The following is a 20,879-nucleotide window of genomic DNA, read 5'->3' as shown; positions in this document are numbered from 1 at the left end:
TAATACTTACTAGCTGTGTGACCCTGGGCAAGTCACTTAACCCCAATTGTCTCACTAAAAAAAAACCCCAAAAAACAAGAAGACTCCAATGAAAAAGAAAGAAAGAGAAAAATAGTATCCTTCAGTCTGCATTCATATAATATCAATTCTTTCTCTGGAGGTGGATAGCATTTTTCATCATGAGTCCTTTGGGATTGTCTTGGATCATTGTATTGCTGAGAATAGCTAAGTGATTCACAGTTCATCATACACTATTGCTGTCATTGTGTACATTGTTTTCCTGGTTCTGCTCACTTCATTTTGTATCAGTTCATGTCAGTCTTTCCAGGTTTTTTTAAATTTATTCTTGTAATTTCTTATAATATAGTAGTATTCTACCACAACCATATACCATGGCTTGTTCAGCCATTCCCCATTTGATGGGCATGCCCTCAATTTTTAATTCTCAGTCACCAAAAAAAGAGCTGGTATAAATATTTTTATACCATTTCCCCCCTTTTTAAAAGAAAATCTCTTTGGTATATAGACCTAGCAGTGGTAGTGCTGGATCAAAGAGTATGCACAGTTTTATAGCCCACTGGGCATAGTTCCAAATTGCTCCCCAGAATAGTTAGATCAGTTTACAACAGGACCAACAGTGCATCAGTGTTCCAGTTTTCCTATATCCCCTCCAACATTTATCATTTTCCTTTTTTTTTGTCACATTAGCCAATCTGATTGGCTGTTATTTTAATTTATATTCCTCTAGTCATTTAGAACATTTTTATCATATGATTGTAGATAGCTTTGATTTCTTTATATGAAAACTGACTGTTCATATCTTTTTTCCATTTATCAATTGGAAAATGATATGTTTTCTTATAACTTTGACTCAATTTTCTAAATATTTGAGAAGATGCCTTTATCAGAGATACTTGTTGCAAATCCTACTCCCTTCCTTTTCTACTTTCCTTCTAATTTTGGCTGCATTGGTTTTGTTTGTGCAAAAACTTTTAAATTTTATATAATCAAAATTACCTATTTTAAATTTTGTGATGCTCTCTATATCTTGTTTGGTCCTAAATTCCCCCTTATCCATAGATTTGACAGGTAAACTATTCTATGCTTTCCTAATTTGCTTATGGTATCACCTTTTATATTTAAATCATGTGCCCATTTTGATCTTATATTGGTATATGTTTTGAGATGTTGTTTCATACCTAGTTTCTGCCATATTGTTTTCCAGTTTTTCTAACAGTTTTTTCAAATTATGAGTTTTTGTCCTAAAAGCTTAGATCTTTGGGTTTATCAAAGACTAGATTGCTATGGCAATTTACTATAATGTATTGGGTACCTAACCTATTCCACTGATCCATCACTCTATTTTCTTAGCCAGTACTAGATTGTTTTGATAATTATAACTTTACAATATAGTTTGGGATCTGGTATGGCTAGACTACCTTCCTTCACATTTTTCATTGATTCCCTTGATATCCTTGACCATTTTGTTTTTTCAGATGAATTCTGTTATTTTTTCTAGCTCTATAAAATATTTTTTTGTAGTTTGATTGGTATGGCACTGAATAAATAGGTAAATTTAGGTAGAATTATGATGTTTATTATATTGGCTCAGCCTACCCATGAGCAATTAATATTTTTCCAATTGTTGTTTAGTTGTTTTCATTCATGCCCAACTCTTTGTGATTCCATTTGGGTTGTTTGTTTGTTTGCTTTTGGCAGAGCCTGGAGTGATTTGCTATTTCCTTCTCTAGCTCATTTTATAGATGAGGAAACTGAGGCAAACAGGATTAAGCAACTTGCTCAGTGTCACACAGCTAGTAAGTGTCTGAGTACGCATTTTAACTTAGGTCTTTTTAACTCCAGACCCAGCTATCCACTGCATCACCTAGCTGTCCTTAATATTTTACCATTCACTTATTGTCCATTAGTTGGTCTGCTTTAGTGAGAAGTGTAATTGCATGCCTGTAGTGAAGTCAGTAAAAGGTTCTAGTGGTAGCAGCACTCACCATCACTGTGCTATTTACAACAAATCCTGGAAAAGAGTAAGATGGGAATATGTGGGCAATTATTTTCCTCCTCTCCCTCTTCCTTTCTCTCTGTATCTTTTCTTACTACTCTTTGCAGTTATATTTGGTGTCATGGTGTGAGAGTTGGAATGACACCCCTGCTGGGAGGAACATTTTGTGAGCTCTGGCTTGAGGACAAGCCATGTGGCTTTGGCGTCAAGAAGTGAAGTTTGCTTGCAGGTACTGTTGATCAAGGCTACCAGCTACTTGGCTTGGAGCTGTGTGTGTTTGGACAGCCCTGTTTCCTTTTTTTCTTGGGAGGCTTCTGGGACGAAGAAGGGGCGAGGGTCTTTCTTTTCGCCTGGGACCTGGTTCTGAGTGGAGCCGAGATGCTGGCTTCCTGAGATAGATAGATGAAGGAAACTTGGCCTCTTTCTCTCTCCTCACCAAATTCTCATGCTCCTTAATAAATGCTTAAAAGTCTAAACTCTTGCTAAAGCTTCTAATTTATCGGTGACCACTCATTAGATTTACAGACAGTCTTGCTAGAACTTTAGCCCCTTACCGATAGCAACTTTACAATGGAATAGGATGTTAAGAAAAGATGTATCAGAAAAAATGGTGTGAAAAAAAGAGCACCAGATCTGGATTCCGAAAATGTGAATACTATATCGATACCCACTTGTTTCTCCAGTCAAGTCATTTAATCTCTCTTGGCCTCAATTTCCTCATCTGAAGTAGATGGTCTCTAAGGTTTCTTCCAGTTCTAAATCCTGTATGGCTAGGAAGGGCACATGGCTTACATAATTAATTATTCTTTTTGGGTCTTAGAGCCATAGAGGTCCCAATCAATTTTTTTTTTTTAAGTGAGGCAATTGGGGTTAAGTGACTTGCCCAGGGTCACACAGCTAGTAAGTGTTAAGTGTCTGAGGCCGGATTTGAACTCAGGTACTCCTGAATCCAGGGCCGGTGCTTTATCCACTGTGCCACCTAGCTGCCCCGGTCCCAATCAGTTTTAAAATGAAAAACTTCGATCTGGAGCTCCTCTCCCTCTCCCCCACCTAATTTTATATATGAAGAAGTAGGTCTAGAGATATAAGGGGAATTATCCATGGAAATAGTGGCAGAGAGTGGTGGAAAACTTAAATCTTCTGACTCTCATTCCACTGCTTTTCCTCTAAAACTGTGACGCTAAGAAAACATAATCAATAATATGCATGATATGGGGGGAGGAGTAGGTGGTGCAGTGGATAGAGTGCCAACTTGGAGTCAGGATGACCAGAGTTCAATTCCAGCCACAAATACTTTGTAGTTATGTAACCCCTAGGCAGGTAATTTAACTTCTGTTTGCATCAGTTTCCTTATCTGGAAAATGGGAACAATAATAGCGCCTACCTCTCCAGGTTGTCATAAAGATCAAATGAGATGATAATTGTAAAGCACTTGGCACACAGTAAGTGCTATATACATATTAGCTATTAGCTCTTATGACATAAATAATACTGCTATAGGAAAGAAAAATCAGTGTAGGTTGAAGTGGTCAGAGAAGGTTTTGTGTAGTAACTAGAATTTGCAATTCAGTTCAATATGTATTTATCAAACAAGGTGTACAAATTCTGTTCTCAGAGGAGTGTATAATCTTTGTGTGTGTAAAACATATACATAAATCACCGTGAGAAGGGAATTAAGGGAAGAAGAGGGCATGAATACATCCAGAGTCAGATTCAGGTTGAGCTTCAGGGCTACAAATAAATTTTTATAGGGGCATGAAAAGGCCTCAGAGTCCAGGCCTTTGATATGATCTTTAGGTTCCATAAGAAAGAAAGGGATAGATGATTTAAAAAAGAGCTCTCCTCCTATTTTTGCACTCAGGTTGTTCTATTGCTTTTTTTTCATGAGTGACACCAGTTCTGTCCCACACAAAGGCCCCAATGGAGAAAAATAGGTGATTCATGGAGGGGGTGGTGGTGGGGTGGTGGGTATTCTTTATCAGGTGTATCAAATTGTTTTCCTACTTCTGCTATCACAGATAGGAAGGCACTTTTGGGGGAGGAGGTGGGGGAGAGAATGGAGTTTTCTAGCAAGGAATAGTTCAGATCTGGGATATTGAAGAGGAGGGGCAGGGTAAGGGTACTAGGCAGGAAGGTGCTGCGTGATTATTAGAGAGGTACCCAGTATAGTAGCACAGAAAATGGAGGCCTGTAACAGAAAAGCTAGGCCCAGGAAATCAGTGGGTATTTTTTTTTATAATCACAAAGTTTATATTGAGGTGCTTCTGTTTATCCCTATCTTATTGCTTTGATAAATTACTTCTTTAGAGGAAATTGTTGCAAGGCAAAACAATGTTGGAATGAAGTGTCTTCTCCTGAAGGAGTTTTCTATTTTATTCTAGCTTATTACTTTATTCACACATTTTAATTGAAGGAATTTGATATAATTAAAATTATAAGCACAGATTCAAATATGTGAAGAAAGTTCCAAGAAGTTTGTATGACTTTTTTTTTGCCAGTTTACAATAGGAAACAAAAACAAAAGAAAATTTCTATGTAGTTTTTAGTTGCAAGCCTTGATGGATTAAAGGTTAATTATTGTTCCCAGTAGCTCCATTTAGCTCTAATTGATGATGGTAATGTACACTGGTGACTTCTGCTATCCTGTTCTCATTGTAGAATCAGTGAGCAGGAAGTGACTTTACAAGGTCTGGTTCAGTTCCCTGCCTTTAGGCAGGTGAGTGTCTAAACTAAGAAAGATGATTGTTCTTTTCCTAAAGATGAAAAGAGGTGATGAATCTACAACCTGGACTTAAATATAGCTGTATCTTACCCTCAAACTTTTTAGGACAGTTAGCAGGCTTTAATAGCCTGAAATATCAGGCTGGGAAGAATGATGGTATATAAGAATTCTGTGTATTTTCCATTTATTTTACAATGTGGAAAAACTCAAGAACATTTTCAGAAAATAGTTTTAGTTACCTTTATTCCTTCTGTGGTTGTTATGAAATATAGTGCTATATTATTAGTGATATTATACATATATATCTAAAGTATACAAATAAAAATCCCATCAATCCTTAAAATTGTCAATGTTTTAAATGAAAAATATGTCATCTAGTGATAAGCCTTTAGAGAGTACAAAATGGAAAGTTGAAGAAATGTGAATTTTTTTTTTCAGAAGAGAATTTCAGGCAGGTAAAGAATTATTTAATGACAAAGTAATTCTGAGCTTCTATCACTTCTCTACAGAAATCACTTTAAGTTGATATAAGCTTTTTAAAAAATTCTTGCTCACTAAAGACTCTTAAAATGATTAGCCTTGATGTTAATTGCTCAAGTGGGAAAGTGATCTCTTTATCCATTTCTCTCTTATTCCTTTCCCCTAATCAAATGGCATTCACCTGCATAATTTGCCCTTCAGTCTTTCAGATTTTGTTACAAGGAGGAAGAACAGACCAAGCTAACTAGGAGAGTCTCTTCTAGCCAGCAGGTGTCAAGTGGCATTGGTTTCTACTTGTTTTGGAGATGGGGAATATGTATAATTGATATTGGTGGGGTTTGCTTTAGTATATTAAACCTCTTCCCAAATATTAATTATTTAGTTCCAAGATAAAATTTTTGGTTTTCTTGATTAGGAATGATATTGTGACTGTTATAACATTAAAAATGATATTATGAGGTACGGCTAGGTGGCACAGTGGATAGAGCACCAGCCCTGGAGTCAGGAGGACCTGAGTTCAAATCTGACCTCAGACACTTAACACTTACTAGCTGTGTGACCCTGGGCAAGTCACTTAACCCCAATTGCCTCACTAAAAAAATGATATTATATCATGACTTCAGTAATGCTTATTCTTTTATTTCACCATATCTAATGTATATTTTTGTTTCATGGGGAAGGGAGGTCAGAGATGGGAACCAGAAACTTGAGTATCTTTGTATGATGGCATATTTAATACATTTCAAGAATTGTTTATTAAGGCTAAAAATAACTAGTTTGGGGGTGGATTGTAATTTAGCAGTGGATGAATGCCTTTTGAATACAGTTCAGAATATTACTTGACGCCCCTAACTATATGGTACATTGGACCTGTCTGACCTCAGATATCTCTTTTTTAGTTTCTTTTTTCACATGGGTGCCCTCCTTGGCTTCCTGTTCCTCCCCCTTTACACTGCTGAAATCCACTGACTATTGGTTCATCTCTCTTCATTTTACTTAACCCATTCTCTGTATGGGGCTAAAATTGTAGCTATACAATCTAAAAACTAATGAGTGGTCGCCAATAAATTATAAGCTTTAGCAAGAGTATTTAAGTGTTTAAGTATTTATTAAAGAGCATTAGGATCAGAGAGAAAGGTGAAAATCTAACTATTTTTAAGAGACCCCATCAACTGACCTGCGATGGCGAAGTCAGGAACCAAAAGAGGCAAAAACCCTCTGCCAGCGTCCACTTCCTACTTCTTGTCCTCCTCCCAGAAATGGGAGTCTCCTCAAGTCGATTGGCTGGTAGCCTTAATAGACAGTACCCACAAGCAAACATCACTTCCTGACGCCAAGGACCTTGACCACATGTCGCCTTCTCCTCATGGCGGAGCTTTCCTACAGTAGCTCTCCATCAGGTGGCATCATTCCAATTGTTATAGCTCCATCCTTACACCAGACAGAGGCTTCTTGAATTTATGGATTATTAAAGACAGTGATGCCTACCCTAACCTATCTCCTAACCCTCAGTCCCTTATCTTTAGCTTTCTACTGGACATTTTGATTTGGATGTCCCATATACATCTTTTTTTTAATAGTTTATTGGTATTTTTTTTAAAGCTATAGTTGGGGAAGGAGGAGCATCAGAGAAGAGGTATTTGGGAAATTAACTAGTGACAGAGACAAGGCAGAGCTGCTTAAATCTTAATTTACTTCTTTTTTTTTTTTTTTGCAGGGCAATGAGGGTTAAGTGACTTGCCCAGGGTCACACAGCTAGTTAGTGTCTTGTGTCTGAAGCTGGATTTGAATTCAGGTCTTCCTGAATCCAGGGCTGGTGCTTTATCCACTGAGCCACCTAGCTGCCCCTCCCATATACATCTTTAACTTAACCTGTCCAAACTGAACTCATCTGTCCCCTCAAACCCTCCCTTTTCCTTAATTCTCCTATTGCTGTTGAGGGCACCACCACTCTCCCAGTGATGTAGACTCAAAGTTTAGGTAATTCTTAACTTTCCAGTCTCTTTGATCACTCCTATATCCAGTCTATTGCCAAGGCCTATTGGTTCTAACTCTAAAACATCTTCCATATATGTTCCTTTCTCTCTTCTGATACCACTATTACCCTGGAGCAGGCTTTTATCACTCCATACCTGGACTGTTTCAATAGATTGCAGTGGAGTTGCAATAGACCATTGGTTTCTCTGCCTAAAGTTTCTCCTTCACTCTATCTTTCACTCAGCTAAAATGATATTACTAAAATGTGGGTTTGATCATGTCACCAACCCAGTCCCATTCATTAAACGCCATTGGCTTCTTATTACTTTTGTATCAAATATAAAATCCTCTCTTTGACTTCATAAAGTGACCCCTTCATATCTTTCCAGACTTCTTGCATCTCACTCCCCATCCATTGTCTATAATCCAGTGACATTGAGCATCTTCTTGTTCCTAGCACAAGACACTCCATTTCCTAACTGCTTGCTTTTTACTGGTTGTCCAACATCCCTGGAAAGCTCTCTCTTTCTATCTCCATCTCCAGGATTCCTTGGCTTTTTTGGTTCCAACAAAAATCCCACCTTCTATAGGAAGCTTTTCTTGATCCTGCTTAATGTGAGTGATTTTCCTCCATTGTTTTTCAGGTAATCCTGTCTATATCTTGTTTGTATAGAGTTGTTTGCATGTTGTCTTTGCTATTACATTTTGAGCACCTGGAGGGGCTGAGACTAATTTTTGCCTTTCTTTGTGTTCCTAGACTTGTCATAGAGCTTAGCACATAGTAGGTATTTAATAAATACTTCTTTAATTGACTTAGCTATCACTACTGATATTAATAGCTGCTATGGTGAGACAAATAAAGAAAAAAAGTCTACATACAGGATTTTATTAATAATAGCTAGCATTTGTACAGCATTTTAGGAGTTGTTGTTGTTGAGTTGTTTCAGTCATGCCTGTGATAGACTGACGGTCCTCAAAGAGTCAGCTCTTTGTGAACCTATTTGGGGCTTTCTTGGCAAAGATACTGGGATGGTTTGCCATTTCCTTCTCTAGTTCATTTTGCAGATGAAGAAACCAAGGTAAACTGGGTTAAGTGACTTGTCCAGGGTCACACAGCTAGTGTTTGAGGCTAGATTTGAACTCACCAAGATAAGTTTTCCTGACTTCAGGCCTAGCACAATATCCACAGTGCCATCTAGCTACCCCTTAAGAGTTGCAAAGTACTTTTTGTATGCAACCCTCAAAGTGGCATATTATATGATGTCATCTTTACATATGTTATCTCAGCAACATATATCTCCACAATCCTTTGAGGTAAGTGCTATTATTATCCCCATTTTACAGATGTGGAAACTGAGGACTGAGAGAGGTTAGATACCTTACAGAGGGTTACACAGCTAGTAAGTATCTGGGGTAGTATTCCAACTCAGGACTTCATGTCTCCAAATCTAGTGTTCTACCTACTTTATTGAGAATGACCAGTTTAAAAAGTGCAAAACTAAGTCATCAATTTGTGGAAAACAAATCTAACCTTTTATCTATAAATCGATTTCACCAAGGTTCAACTTATTTTTAGTTGAGTACTCATAGTGTTTCCAAGGTTACTGGTAGAATGAAAAGAGCAAAAGATTTCAGATATGCTTATGGGTTACTTTTTCATCCATACATGCATGAAATATAGGATATTATTTCATCTATCTTGCATTAAATTTAAATTGTCTTAGATATAAAAATCTTAAGAATTTAATTTTTTCTATTGTTATCATACATTTGTTTTAGAAGCAGAAAAAAGTAACAGAATTAACAAATAGCATCATATTTCATACTTTCTCCTAGTCTCTGCATAGACTTGATTAAGCAAGGATTCTCTTCCATTGATATTTATGACTCCTCTCCCAGCATCATAGCATAAACTAGCTTGAAAAGGAGTCTGTGATAGACCGACAGTCCTCAAAACAACTTGTGGTTTGTAATCATATTTCTAACTGGCTTAAAACTTTGTGAACCCTTTCTCAGTGGGAAATAACCATTCTGGATATGAAAAGCTCATTTACATGTTAATTAAACTTAAATGGCAGAGCCTCTGTAATTTATAAATTTACCAAGTCCCTGAAGTAGCTAAAGAAATTTCAAGAGAGCCTGATCAGTCTATTGTAGCTCAGAGATTTTAATTTTAGTTGGAAAAAAAAAATCTTTCAATGTGTTAATTTTTACTTTTTGATACTCTGAAAACAAGTGCCAAGGTAGAAGTTAAAGAACATCTTTATAGACATCAGAGTTTGTTACAACAGAATTTGTTAGACCCTCAGGCTCTGACTTCCACACTTATAGTGGAACAAATTGAAAATGAAGCAGCTTCCTAAGCTACAGAAACACTATTATAACAAGACTGCCGCCATCCATTTATATATGTAGCACACTTCTCTCTGTCTCTCTCTCCAGAGAGTTTTCAAGGTGATTTCTTTATTAATAATAATAATAGCTAAAATTTACATAGTACCTATTTTGTGCCAGGCATTGTGCTAAAAGCTTTACAATTACTGTCTCATATGCTCCTCACAACAACCCTGGAGGTAGATATTATTATTATCTTCAATTTACAGATGAAAAACTGGGATAAAAAGAAATTTCATGACTTGCTTATTGTCACATAGTCAGTGTCTGAGGCTGGATTTGAACTTAGGTTTTCCTGACTCTAGGCCTGGTAATGTATCCACTGTGCCATCTATATGAGGAAGATAATAGAGCCTATATTATTATACCAGCTCCACTTTAAAGCTTTAGGAAGTAGAAACAAGAGAAATTTATGGAACACAGTATTTTAGCCATGGGAAGAACTTTAGGGATGACTTAGTCTAATTGCATTTTATAGATAAGGAAACTGAGGCTAGGAGTTGAAATAGCTTGTCTAATGTTGTAGCTAGTAAATGACAGGACTGAGACCAGAACTTATATTTCTTGTCTCCTACCCTAGTCTTCTTTCCAATAGACTATACTGCCTCTATAGAGGATTTGTGTTGTATTGACTTTTCTTAGCTGTAGCAACATGTTCAATTCAAAGAGAAGGGCTCTAGTTAAGTGATTAGAGGCATCAGATGTTGCCTTTTTCCATTTGCTGAGTGATTTAGATCAATCTACCTAAGCCCTCTATACCTTATTTTGGTCTAAATGTAAAATAGATAAAGATAATCAGAGACTGAAAATTCCAGATAAGAGAAATTTCAGCTTAATTTAGAAGAAACTATAATTGGGTGGTTTTTAATTTCCTTTAAATAGTTCACATTCTTTTGAGGTAATTACAGAATTGGATACATATGTTGTATGGTTGACTTATGTTCTTTCTCCACATATCTGGATTTTAGTTGTTGGAGGGCATCTGGGATAGACATTCAGGGTGTATAATGTGGTTACACGACCCAGCACATCTTCCCCTTCCCTAGCTAGAGGCAGAGGCACAAAAGAAGAGGGAAATTGCTCATTAACATTGATATTTTAACATCAACTAATTCAAGCTAGAGGAGAAATAAGGATAGGGATAGGAATTGGATGTGTACTTGTGATTCTATTGTTATAGGGGACTCTTGGAGGAAGAAATTTCCTTCATTAATCAACTGCAACTTATTGTCTTAGTTACTTAGACATTGAGAAAGTAAGTTATTTGCTTAGGCACTATGTGTCAGAGGTAGGACTTCTGGTTCCAAAGCCAACTCATGATTATTTATTTCATGGTACCAAGGGAGAAATGAATGATGATATTAGACATATGAATATTTAACAAGGTTTCTTGAATTTCCTGATCAAATATTTCCTAGATGATACCTTATATGCTATGTTACTGATAATATGTTGCAGTCTGCTTACATCCATCAAGTATCTTTCCATTATATCTTGCCATTTTTGGTCTTTTCAGAGATTATGGTATTTCATGATTTGTAGCCATGAGTACATCAGAAACAAAAATGCCTGTTTTTCAGAGTGAACAAAGAGTACCAAAAACAGTAGTAGATGTACCTAATCTTTTACATGTTGTCTGAGTGCTTTTCATAGAAAACCATGCACTAAATATGTCCGTTTAATTTTAATTTGTTGAATTTGGAGTTCTGTGCTGAAAGAAGGAAGTGACCAAAAATTTCATTAGAAGTATAATGAGTATTGCTGCTAAAGTACTGTGGAATAATTAGTTGAATGAGAACAAACGGATTAACCTGTCTACTGAATGGTTTGTTCTAATGAGGTATTTAAGATGTTTCATGTAACTTGTCATATAAAGACATTTGGGCTGAAAATTGGGGTACATCCCTTGGTAATAATTTCCCTGAGTTAATAACATATATTTAATTTTCTTGATTTATAATTGAAAAAATGTGTGATATATGTTTAGGCTAATATTTCCAGTAATCTCATGTAAAATTAAGTAATTAAAGTTCATATGATTGTAAAGATGGACTGTGAGCCCAGCCCAAAGTTTAAGAGGAGAAGAATAGGTTGGATTGCTTTCAAGAAATTGCAAAGCTCTTGCATTGACTATCAAATTTCACCAAAACAGAAGCCCATCTTTTATTTTTATTTTTTATTTTTTAGGCAGGGCAATGAGGGTTAAGTGACTTGCCCAGGGTCACACAGCTAGTAAGTGTCAAGTGTCTGGGGCCGGATTTGAACTCAGGTCCTCCTAAATTCAGGGCCAGTGCTTTATCCACTGTGCCACCTAGCTGCCCCCCAGAAGCCCATCTTTTGAATACTCATATTATACTAGTGTTGCTTGAAAGCTAGACACAGAACACTATTAACTATGAAGAACTAAATATAACCATCATGCATAGGACAGTGGAAAGGATACAAAATATAACTGATGGAGGGGGCATCTAGGTGGCACAGTGGATAGAGCACCTGCCCTGGAGTTAGGAGAACCTGAGTTCAAATATGACCTCAGACACTTGGCATTTACTAGCTGTGTGACCCTGGGCAAGTTATGTATCCCCAATTGCCTCATAAAAAAATAAGTATATAAGTAAGTAACTGATGGAGAACTCTGAAGGAAAACAGAAGTAAAGGATGATAGCAAGGAATTGTATGATAGGAAGAGAAGATTGGACAGGTTACTTGGCAAGAATGAGGAATGACAAGTGGGCAGCCAATATTCTTGTGATGTTGATAAAAAATGAAGGACTCTAGCACACTGGGTGGACCCTCTGTGGCAAACTTTTGGGAGAATGTGCTAAGATTCTTAGAAGATAGGTAGGTGTAGATGGGGTAGGGTCTACATCATTGGAGGGAACTTTCTAATCAGTGGGATTGCTGATCCATTTGGGTATGGCAGTACCCAGGAGGAAAAAAAGGAATTGAATTTTTGTCTTTTTTCAACCTTTATTACAATGTTAATAACCATCCCCATAAATATAAAATATTAGTTCCCATATGAAATAGAGGAAGAAATGACATAGTCAAAATAATGGCTTTTTCCTTCTAATTACTCCTTTATGTATTTTTGTATTTCTGTTCCCTAATCTCATCCCATTAGTTTTCAGAATGCTATGCCTTTATAACCTTTAAAATAACCACTAGGGGGGGGCAGCTAGATGGTGCAGTGGATAGAGCACTGGCCCTGGATTCAGGAGTACCTGAGTTCAAATCCAGCCTCAGACCCTTAACACTTACTAGCTGTGTGACCCTGGGGAAGTCACTTAACCCCAATTGCCTTACTAAAAAAAAAACACAAAACTACTAGGGGGAAGCTAGGTGGCGCAGTGGATAGAGCACTGGCCCTGGATTCAGGAATACCTGAGTTCAAATCTAGCCTCAAACCCTTGACACTTACTAGCTGTGTGACCCTGGGCAAATCACTTAACTCCAATTGCCTCACCAAAAAAAAAAAAAAAAAAACCACCAAAAAACCCTACTAAAATTTATATATGTATATATATACACACATATACATGCATATATTGAATGTAGACATGTACATATACTATACTTTTTGCTTAGAGATGATAGTTCAGCCTATGGGAGATGATGAGGTTATCAAGAGAGCTCAAAGAGGGATAAGAGGTCTTAGGACAGAACCGTGGGGAAGTAGCCAGAGTTAGGGGACATGGTCTGGATGATGAACCAGCAAAGGAGACTGTTAAGGAGAAAGCAGACAGGAGAGTGATGTCACAATGCAACAGAGAGATTGAGAAGGATGAAGACTGTGAAAAGACCATCAGATGTGTCAATTAAGGGATCATTAATAATCCTGGATAGAATAGTTTCAGTGAACAATTAGGTCAGAAGTCAGATTGAAAAGGTTTGAGGAGTGGAATAAGTGAAGAAATTAAGTATAGATAGCTTTTTCAAGCTGTTTGACTTAAAGATATTTAGCTAAGAAAGGTTTGAAAGACATAGTACAACATTTCAGGGGACACTTGGTCATTTTAGATGGCAGTAGAGAAGGAACCATGGTTTGTGTGGAGATAATTGAGAATGCAATTTGCTGTAAAAGACAGGAGTTGATAGGATGTCATGCACTTGTGTTGGGCTTGGTAAAGAGAAGGGCCACCTCTGTCATCAGTGAGGGGAAGAAAAAGAAAGGAGGAGAGAATGGGAGATGATGTCAAGAGAGAATGTGGTAAGAAGGAGCTCACATTCAGTAGCTTCATTTTTTTTTTTAGTAAAACAAGTCAAGGTGCTTAGTTGAGAGGGGTGAGGAGAAGTTTGGATTAGCTTCTTTTTTTTTTGGATTAGCTTCTATGGAGAGTGAGCTAGGGAATCAAGAAGGATAATGAATTAGAGAGAAATAAAAGAACTTTGCTGCAGTGAGGCCCAATCTGAGAGTGGATGAGTTTATAATGTACCCAGTTAGCAGTTGGGAGATTTCCTGTAGTTGCATTTAGCAGGTTGTGAATAGGAGATGAGGCGATTGTGGAGTAATCTAGGGCTGAATTTCTGCAAATATAAGCATGATAGGATAAAGCATGAGGCAATTTGAGAGCAGAAGACAGTATAGAGGTGAAATGGCCAACTAGTGGATGGAGATTGGAAAGGGAGGAAAGTGAAGTCAGCAGGGGTAATGACCTGAGAAGGAACTAAGGGGTGAAGGGATTGGAGGTTTTAATGAAGATAATGAATAGGTTTAGGAGAGGTGGAACCTATTGAAAGGTAGAATTATAGAAGCTATGGTGAGATAGAGGAATATTAGAGTTTCTGATTAGGGAATATATATTTGACTAATTGATGACTATTTTGTGAAAGGACATGATGATCTGGGTTATATCCAAATCAATAACATAGAGTCACACCATACTGAATTTCTCCGATAAAAGTAAAAAGGAAGGGAAAAAAAAAACATTTATCAAGTGCTTACTATATATATGCCAAGCAATTTACAAAAATTATCTCATTTGATCCTCAGAACAACCCTAAGAGATAGGTGCTATTATTACACTCATTTTATAGTTGAGAAAACTGAGGAAAACAGAGGTTGTGATTTGTCCAGAATCACACAGCTTGTAAGTATCTGAGACCCGATTTAAACTCAGGTTCCAGACTCCAGACCCACTGTATTAGATCCATTGTACCATTTGATAACTTCTCAAAACTAGAATTATTTTACTTAGTATTGATGGACTATAGTAAAAGTAGAGCTTAATTTTTCCATTTTTTCTGGTAATTATTTTCCTCAAATAGTTTCTGTGTTTTGTTATTTTAAACATTTTTGTCCATATTTTGTTAGTTTATACCTTTTTTACCCTTTAGTTGTTTAAAGGCAATCATATCTTGATCTGGCTTTCTAGCACTTGGACAGTTTTCTTTGGCACTTTGCTATGTTGAATGCTCTTCAAAGTCAGAAATTAAATCCTCCCAAGAATAAGCATTCTATTTTAATATTCTCTCAGTACTCTTACAGTGCAATCCCTTTTATCTACTTCTGGGGCTCACCCCTTTCCCTACCCCCTACCCCATACCCACGTACCTAAATTTTTTTGCATTTTTAAATTCTGGCAAAGCTAATCCTTTTATGATATAAACATTTTCCTTTATGTAGTTTCAAGGAACACATTTTGACCTGAAATTTGTCCATATAATAATGAACTATATTAAATAAATTCTGATAATATGTATAATGTTTCTAAGTTCCCAATTAGACATTTTCTTTCTAATTTCAAGTGTTACTTATTAACTTACATAAATAGTATTTACAATGAATGGAAAAATTGAGGTTGACTAGGTAAGAGAAAAAATTATACCATCTAAGATTTATCAGTGGGATCAATCATACATTCATAGTTGAATCTTAATGGTCATCTGTACAAACATCTTCATCTTAACAAATGTGGAAACTGAGACCCAAGGATTAAGTGACAAGCTTTACTGACTCTTCATTCATTGCTTTTTTAGAATGGAGCTGCTTAGATGCTGGATGGACTACCAGGGTCTACTTTGGTCATCTTATTCAGGGCCATAATTACTATTCAGTTACTGGGAGACCACACACTTTATAAAATACCCTAGCCCTCATCACTTTGCAGTAGCCTATTAATTGGTCTTTCTAACTCGTCTCTTCTCACTCTAATTCATTCTTTTTATGATTAGCAAAGTACTTTCCGTAAATAGTAGGTCTAAATGTCATCCTTCTACTCAATAAACTCTCATTGTTCCTATTAGCTCTAGGATCAACTACTCAGTCTGTTTCTCATTTATAGCTCTTAATAACCTGGCTTCTCCTGTCTTTCCAGTTTTTTTACACATTATTCCCCTCCACACACTCTGCTGTCCAGTCACACTGTTCTTGCTGTTTCTCAGACACAATCCTCCATCTCCTTATTTCTTGTGTATTGGTTGCCCTCATGCCTGGAATGTTTACCTTTCTTACCTATTCCTCTTAAAATCTTTGCCTTCCTTCAAAATTTTGCTCAAATGTCATTTTATGCAGATGGCAGTTCCTGGTCCATCCAGGTGTTCATATCTTCCCATTTAAGTTTATACTTCATCAGTTCTACATATTTTGCATATACCTATTATAGACATGTTGTTTCCCCCAGTAGAATGTAAGTTCCTTGAGGACAGGGTCTATTTTATGTATTATTTGTATCCCTAATGATTATCAAGGTAACTAGAATGTATTGCATACTTAATAAATGCTTATTTTTAAAAATTTAAACATTCAATTTTTATTTTTAATTCCAATTTCTCTTATTTCTTTGAACCCTTCCCTTACCTATTGAGAAGGCAAGCAATGTTACACTCATAGATATGAAGTCATGTAAACTTTTTTTTTATAATAACCATGTTGTGGAGAAAAAAAGCAAGAAAAAATTGGAGAAGTGAAAAATATACTTCAATCTGTACTCAGTTTATAAGTTCTCTCTGGAGGTAGACATAATTTTGTATTGTAACTATTGGAATGATGCCACCTGCTGGAGAGATACTGTAGGAAAGCTCTGCCATGAGGAGAAGGCATCTGAGGGCAAGCCATGTGGTCAGTTCCTTGGTGTCAGGAAGTGACATTTGCTCGTGGGTACTGTCTGTCAAAGCTACCATTCAATCAACTTGAGGATCCTCCCATTTCTGGGAGGAGGACACAAAGGGGGAAGTGGACGCTGGTGGAGGGGTTCTTCCTCTTTTTGTTCCTGACCTCTCCATGGCAGGTCGGATGCTAGGGTCTCTTAGAAATAGTTAGATTTTTTCCTTTCTCTCTGATCCTAATGCTCTTTAATAAATACTTAAACACTTAAATACTCTTGCTAAAGCTTATAATTTATTGGCAACCACTCATTAGATTTTAGATAGTATAGCTAGAATTTTAGTCCCCTTACAGTATTTTGAGTCCTTTGGAATTGTCTTGGATCATTGTTTTGGTCAGAGTACCTAAGTATTTCACAGTTGATTATTGTTGCAATGTTGCTGCTACTGTATGCAGTATTCTCCTGATTATGCTTATTTTGAATCAGTTGTATCACTCATTACTAAGAGTCTTCCCAGGTTTTCATCAAGCCATACTCTTGTTCAGCTATTCCCCAATTGATGGACATTTTTTAGTTTCAATTCTTTGCCTCCCCCCTGCCCCACATACACAATTCTTCCCATCCCATGCCACACCTCAATTATATGTTCTACTGACAGTGGACAAAATGAATCATCTTCATAAGTTAAGGACAGCTCAATAAATAAATATTATTTTTGGACTTGTATTTTTTTTGGATTAGAGCATAGAATTTTATTAAGAATGTTTTGCCCATAACAATTTCATAGTTTTGTCTACTGCTTAGCTTTTTGTGCTCACAAAGTTTTTCTTCAAAAAATAATTTTGAAAGCTCACCTCATAATAGTCACAGTTCGAATAATTAAAAAAATAAAGGTGAGAAAAGGGACATTTAGGATTTGAAGAGATAAAGTTTTGATTTTTAAAAATACTATATATTAAACATGTTGGGCTTTATACAGGCTTTTTTGATTCTGGTTTTAGACCAGCAGCACCCTCTAGAGTGAATCACAAGTACTTAAGTGAATGAGAAGTACTTACAAATGGAAAAGATTGCTCATTCCTGAGTTTCCCTCTCTGAGGGAGTTTAGTATTTACTGTTAGGCAAGGGATGAATCCTAAGAGTCTGTATACACATATATGCACACACACATTTGTAATTATAGATATATGCACATGTTATAAATATACATATATGTATGTACATATATATGTACATATATATGTATGTACATATATATATACACACACATATTTATATGTATTTTTTCTGGACCTGTGATTTCATCTATGTAGGGAAATAGTAGTGTGGAAATTCCTTCCAGTGTAGATCATCATTTTATCTGTAATTTAGAGTCAAAGAGATTTACTTGAGGCTCTGAGATATTAAATGACTTGCCAGTGGTGACTCAGCTAGTATATGCATACCAAGTAGAACTTGAACTAGAACTAGAACTTGAATCCAACTCTCCCTGACTCTAAGGCTGACCAGAAGGTGTATTTCTTGTTTGTTGTTGTTTGTTTGTTTGTTTGTTTTTGGTTTTTTGGTTTTTTTGCAGGCAATGGGGGTTAAGTGACTTGCCCAGGGTCACACAGCTAGTAAGTGTCAAGTGTCTGAGGCTGGATTTGAACTCAGGTACTCCTGAATCCAGCGCCGGTGCTTTAACCACTGTGCCATCTAGCTTCCCCCCAGAAGGTCTATTTCACATGGAAGTCTCTCAGACATTTTTATTCTTAACCAAATGTTTTCAAAGGTCAGTAGGAGGGAGGACAAATTTGCCCTATCATGAGACTTGATTATATTACTACTATCAATTGTACAACTCTTTTTTCTTTACCTCAAACTGAAACTAGACATGTATATTTTTGATATAAAAGCCAGGAATTTTTGCAATAAAATTAATTATAGAAAATGGCAGCTTGTTGTTGACATAGCTGGAAATTTAATGATCAACTAGTCAATAATTGTGGAGTAGCTGCTGTGTCCCTAGGACTAAAGTTGTTTTGGGTTATTCTTTACTTGTTCACTGAACACATCTCTTTCTCTAACCAGTCATTTAGGTAACAGACTGTCAAATATAAACCTGATCTGTGACCTATAGCTTTAAGAACAAACTATTGTATATTAAAGTTCCTTTAACAGATTTTATAATGCATGACATTTCTCTTAAAGAGTACCGCTTAAAATATATTACATTTTTCTCTTCTGGATTATAGATGAAAGTGCCCAGGAAGTTTCACAAGTGAAGAAAAATTTGAGTGAAAAAGTTTCGCTCTATAGAGGTGACATCACATTACTTGAGATTGATGCCATAGTCAATGCAGGTGAGTAGCTTTATATTTGACTTAACAGTGTTTAGAGAGATGTTGACTGTGTATTTAGCATGTAAAAATATTCTATCCTTGCATAATATAATGTGAATATTTTATAGAAATTTTATACTACTTGGTATCCATCAAAGTGTTGGGGGACATTTTAATCACTTAGGCATTTTTGTTGTTGAATAGAAAGTAAGACCAAAGATTAATTGCACATGTTAACCATAATTAGTATTCTAACTATACAGGGAATGCATATGCTAAATAGAGGCAAGTATATGTGACCGGTGTAGTGTGATGGATAGTGGGTAAGGCTTGTTTAGAGATTACTTCAGCTGCAGTATTATCTCAAAAGGGTTCTGTCATTCAAAAGTTAAAATAGTGCAATAGAATTAAACTTTTCAAATATGCAGCTACAAGTACTTCACACTTTAATTTTACATTTGGAGAAGAAGCAACAAACCATTATGAATCATATTACGTCTAATCTAAATATAGGGAAAATTCCTAAACTTTATAACTGCCATTATTTTGGTTTAGTTTTTTATTATTTTATTTTTAAAGTGGTATATAGCAATAGACACTTGAAACAGTAAACAATCTTCTCAGTTGTATGTTAACTGTGATTAAATGTGTATTAGCATATTTCAACAAAAGCAAATGTATACTGTATGTTTTAGTTTATTCAAACATGTCAAGAAGTCTATCTACTTCATTGTCTCACCCTGTGTTAGAGGATTCCTGAGTTCTTGAAGGCCACTGCCAATGAAGTATGAATTTTGACTGGTCTGAGCAAGCCGGAAAAATTTCAGATATGGAACTCAAGATGGACTCTATGGCTGTTGGCCCTGGAGGAAGACTTTAATGGAGGTTCAATTTATGGTTGCTTTTGAATGGAAGAAGCATCTCCAGTTAGTTGAAAAAGTAATAGATTAAGAATTTGAAGGATAAATCCTGTCCCTTAAGTCATGGGATTTATCACCTGTGTGATGGGGAAGAATCTCTCTGCTAGTTTCTAGAAAGGTCTTTTGGTACAAAGGTAATAGGGAGATCACCAGGTACCCTCTACTCAAGAATTTTCCAGTATTGTGATGGAATTTGCCGTCCTGTTTACATGCTGCTTTGGCTACCTCTAGGATACATTGAAAATTAGCCTGAGTAGCCTCTAACTCTTCCTGGAAGTCATCGACTATGGAGGTGCTCGGGGAAAACCACAACAAAAAATTAAGGGTAACAGCCTAAAAGGAAGTATCCTGAATGAAGGAATATATGAAAATCTGACAAAATTCTGTGGTAGGCAGTAACAGCTCAATCATTTTGATGGCAATAGAGGTCCAGGGTTTAGTTTACATGTTTTTTCTTCCTGTTGGACTGAGGATGATATGCTGTAGAAAGAGGAATCTTTACCTTTGTGAATAGTTCCCTCCAGAATGGTGAGATAAAAAGGAAACTCTGGTGGGAGATGATATGAAAGGGGAGGCCCTGGAGCTGCAACAGTCCTTCAAGAATAGAGGAGGCAACTATGTGTAATCAAGCAAAACAGATTTCCACATGGGGCATGTACAAAAATTAAGGGAAATGAGGATATAGAAAAAGAATTGGAAAAAAAGAGTTAATCGCTAGATTAAGAGAAACGAAATAGTTGAGTAGCTTGTTCTGTGGTGGGAGGCTTACTATAGTGAAGAAAGTAAACCTTTTTAGTTAGGGTGTGTACTACCACTAGATGGCATAATTTCCATGGAATAGGGGCAAGTTCATGATGAAATTCAGTATTATTGCCAACTAGCTAAGGGTGGGAGTTGCCAAGCAATGCAATTTTTCCATGGGATACTTGACATGTGCTTTGCATGTCTGGACATACGAGCAAATGTTGTGTTACAGTTGTAGCCACCAGAAGTCTCCAGTGA

At 36.5% G+C, this 20,879-nt stretch overlaps 1 protein-coding gene across 3 annotated transcripts in view; it reads left to right on the top strand.

Moving 5' to 3' along the window:
• Positions 1-20,879, top strand: part of MACROD2 (mono-ADP ribosylhydrolase 2) — a 2,303,223-nt gene that overhangs the window by 48,901 nt on the left and 2,233,443 nt on the right. For all 3 annotated transcript variants that reach the window (XM_043982733.1, XM_043982732.1, XM_043982731.1), the window contains exon 3: positions 18,871-18,978. In XM_043982733.1, coding sequence (XP_043838668.1) covers positions 18,871-18,978 — 108 coding nt within the window. The remainder of the gene's footprint in view (positions 1-18,870; positions 18,979-20,879) is intronic.

This window comes from Dromiciops gliroides, chromosome 2, assembly GCF_019393635.1.
Source record: "Dromiciops gliroides isolate mDroGli1 chromosome 2, mDroGli1.pri, whole genome shotgun sequence".
Lineage (NCBI taxonomy): Eukaryota > Metazoa > Chordata > Mammalia > Microbiotheria > Microbiotheriidae > Dromiciops > Dromiciops gliroides.
This window is presented reverse-complemented; position numbering and strand designations above follow the sequence as displayed.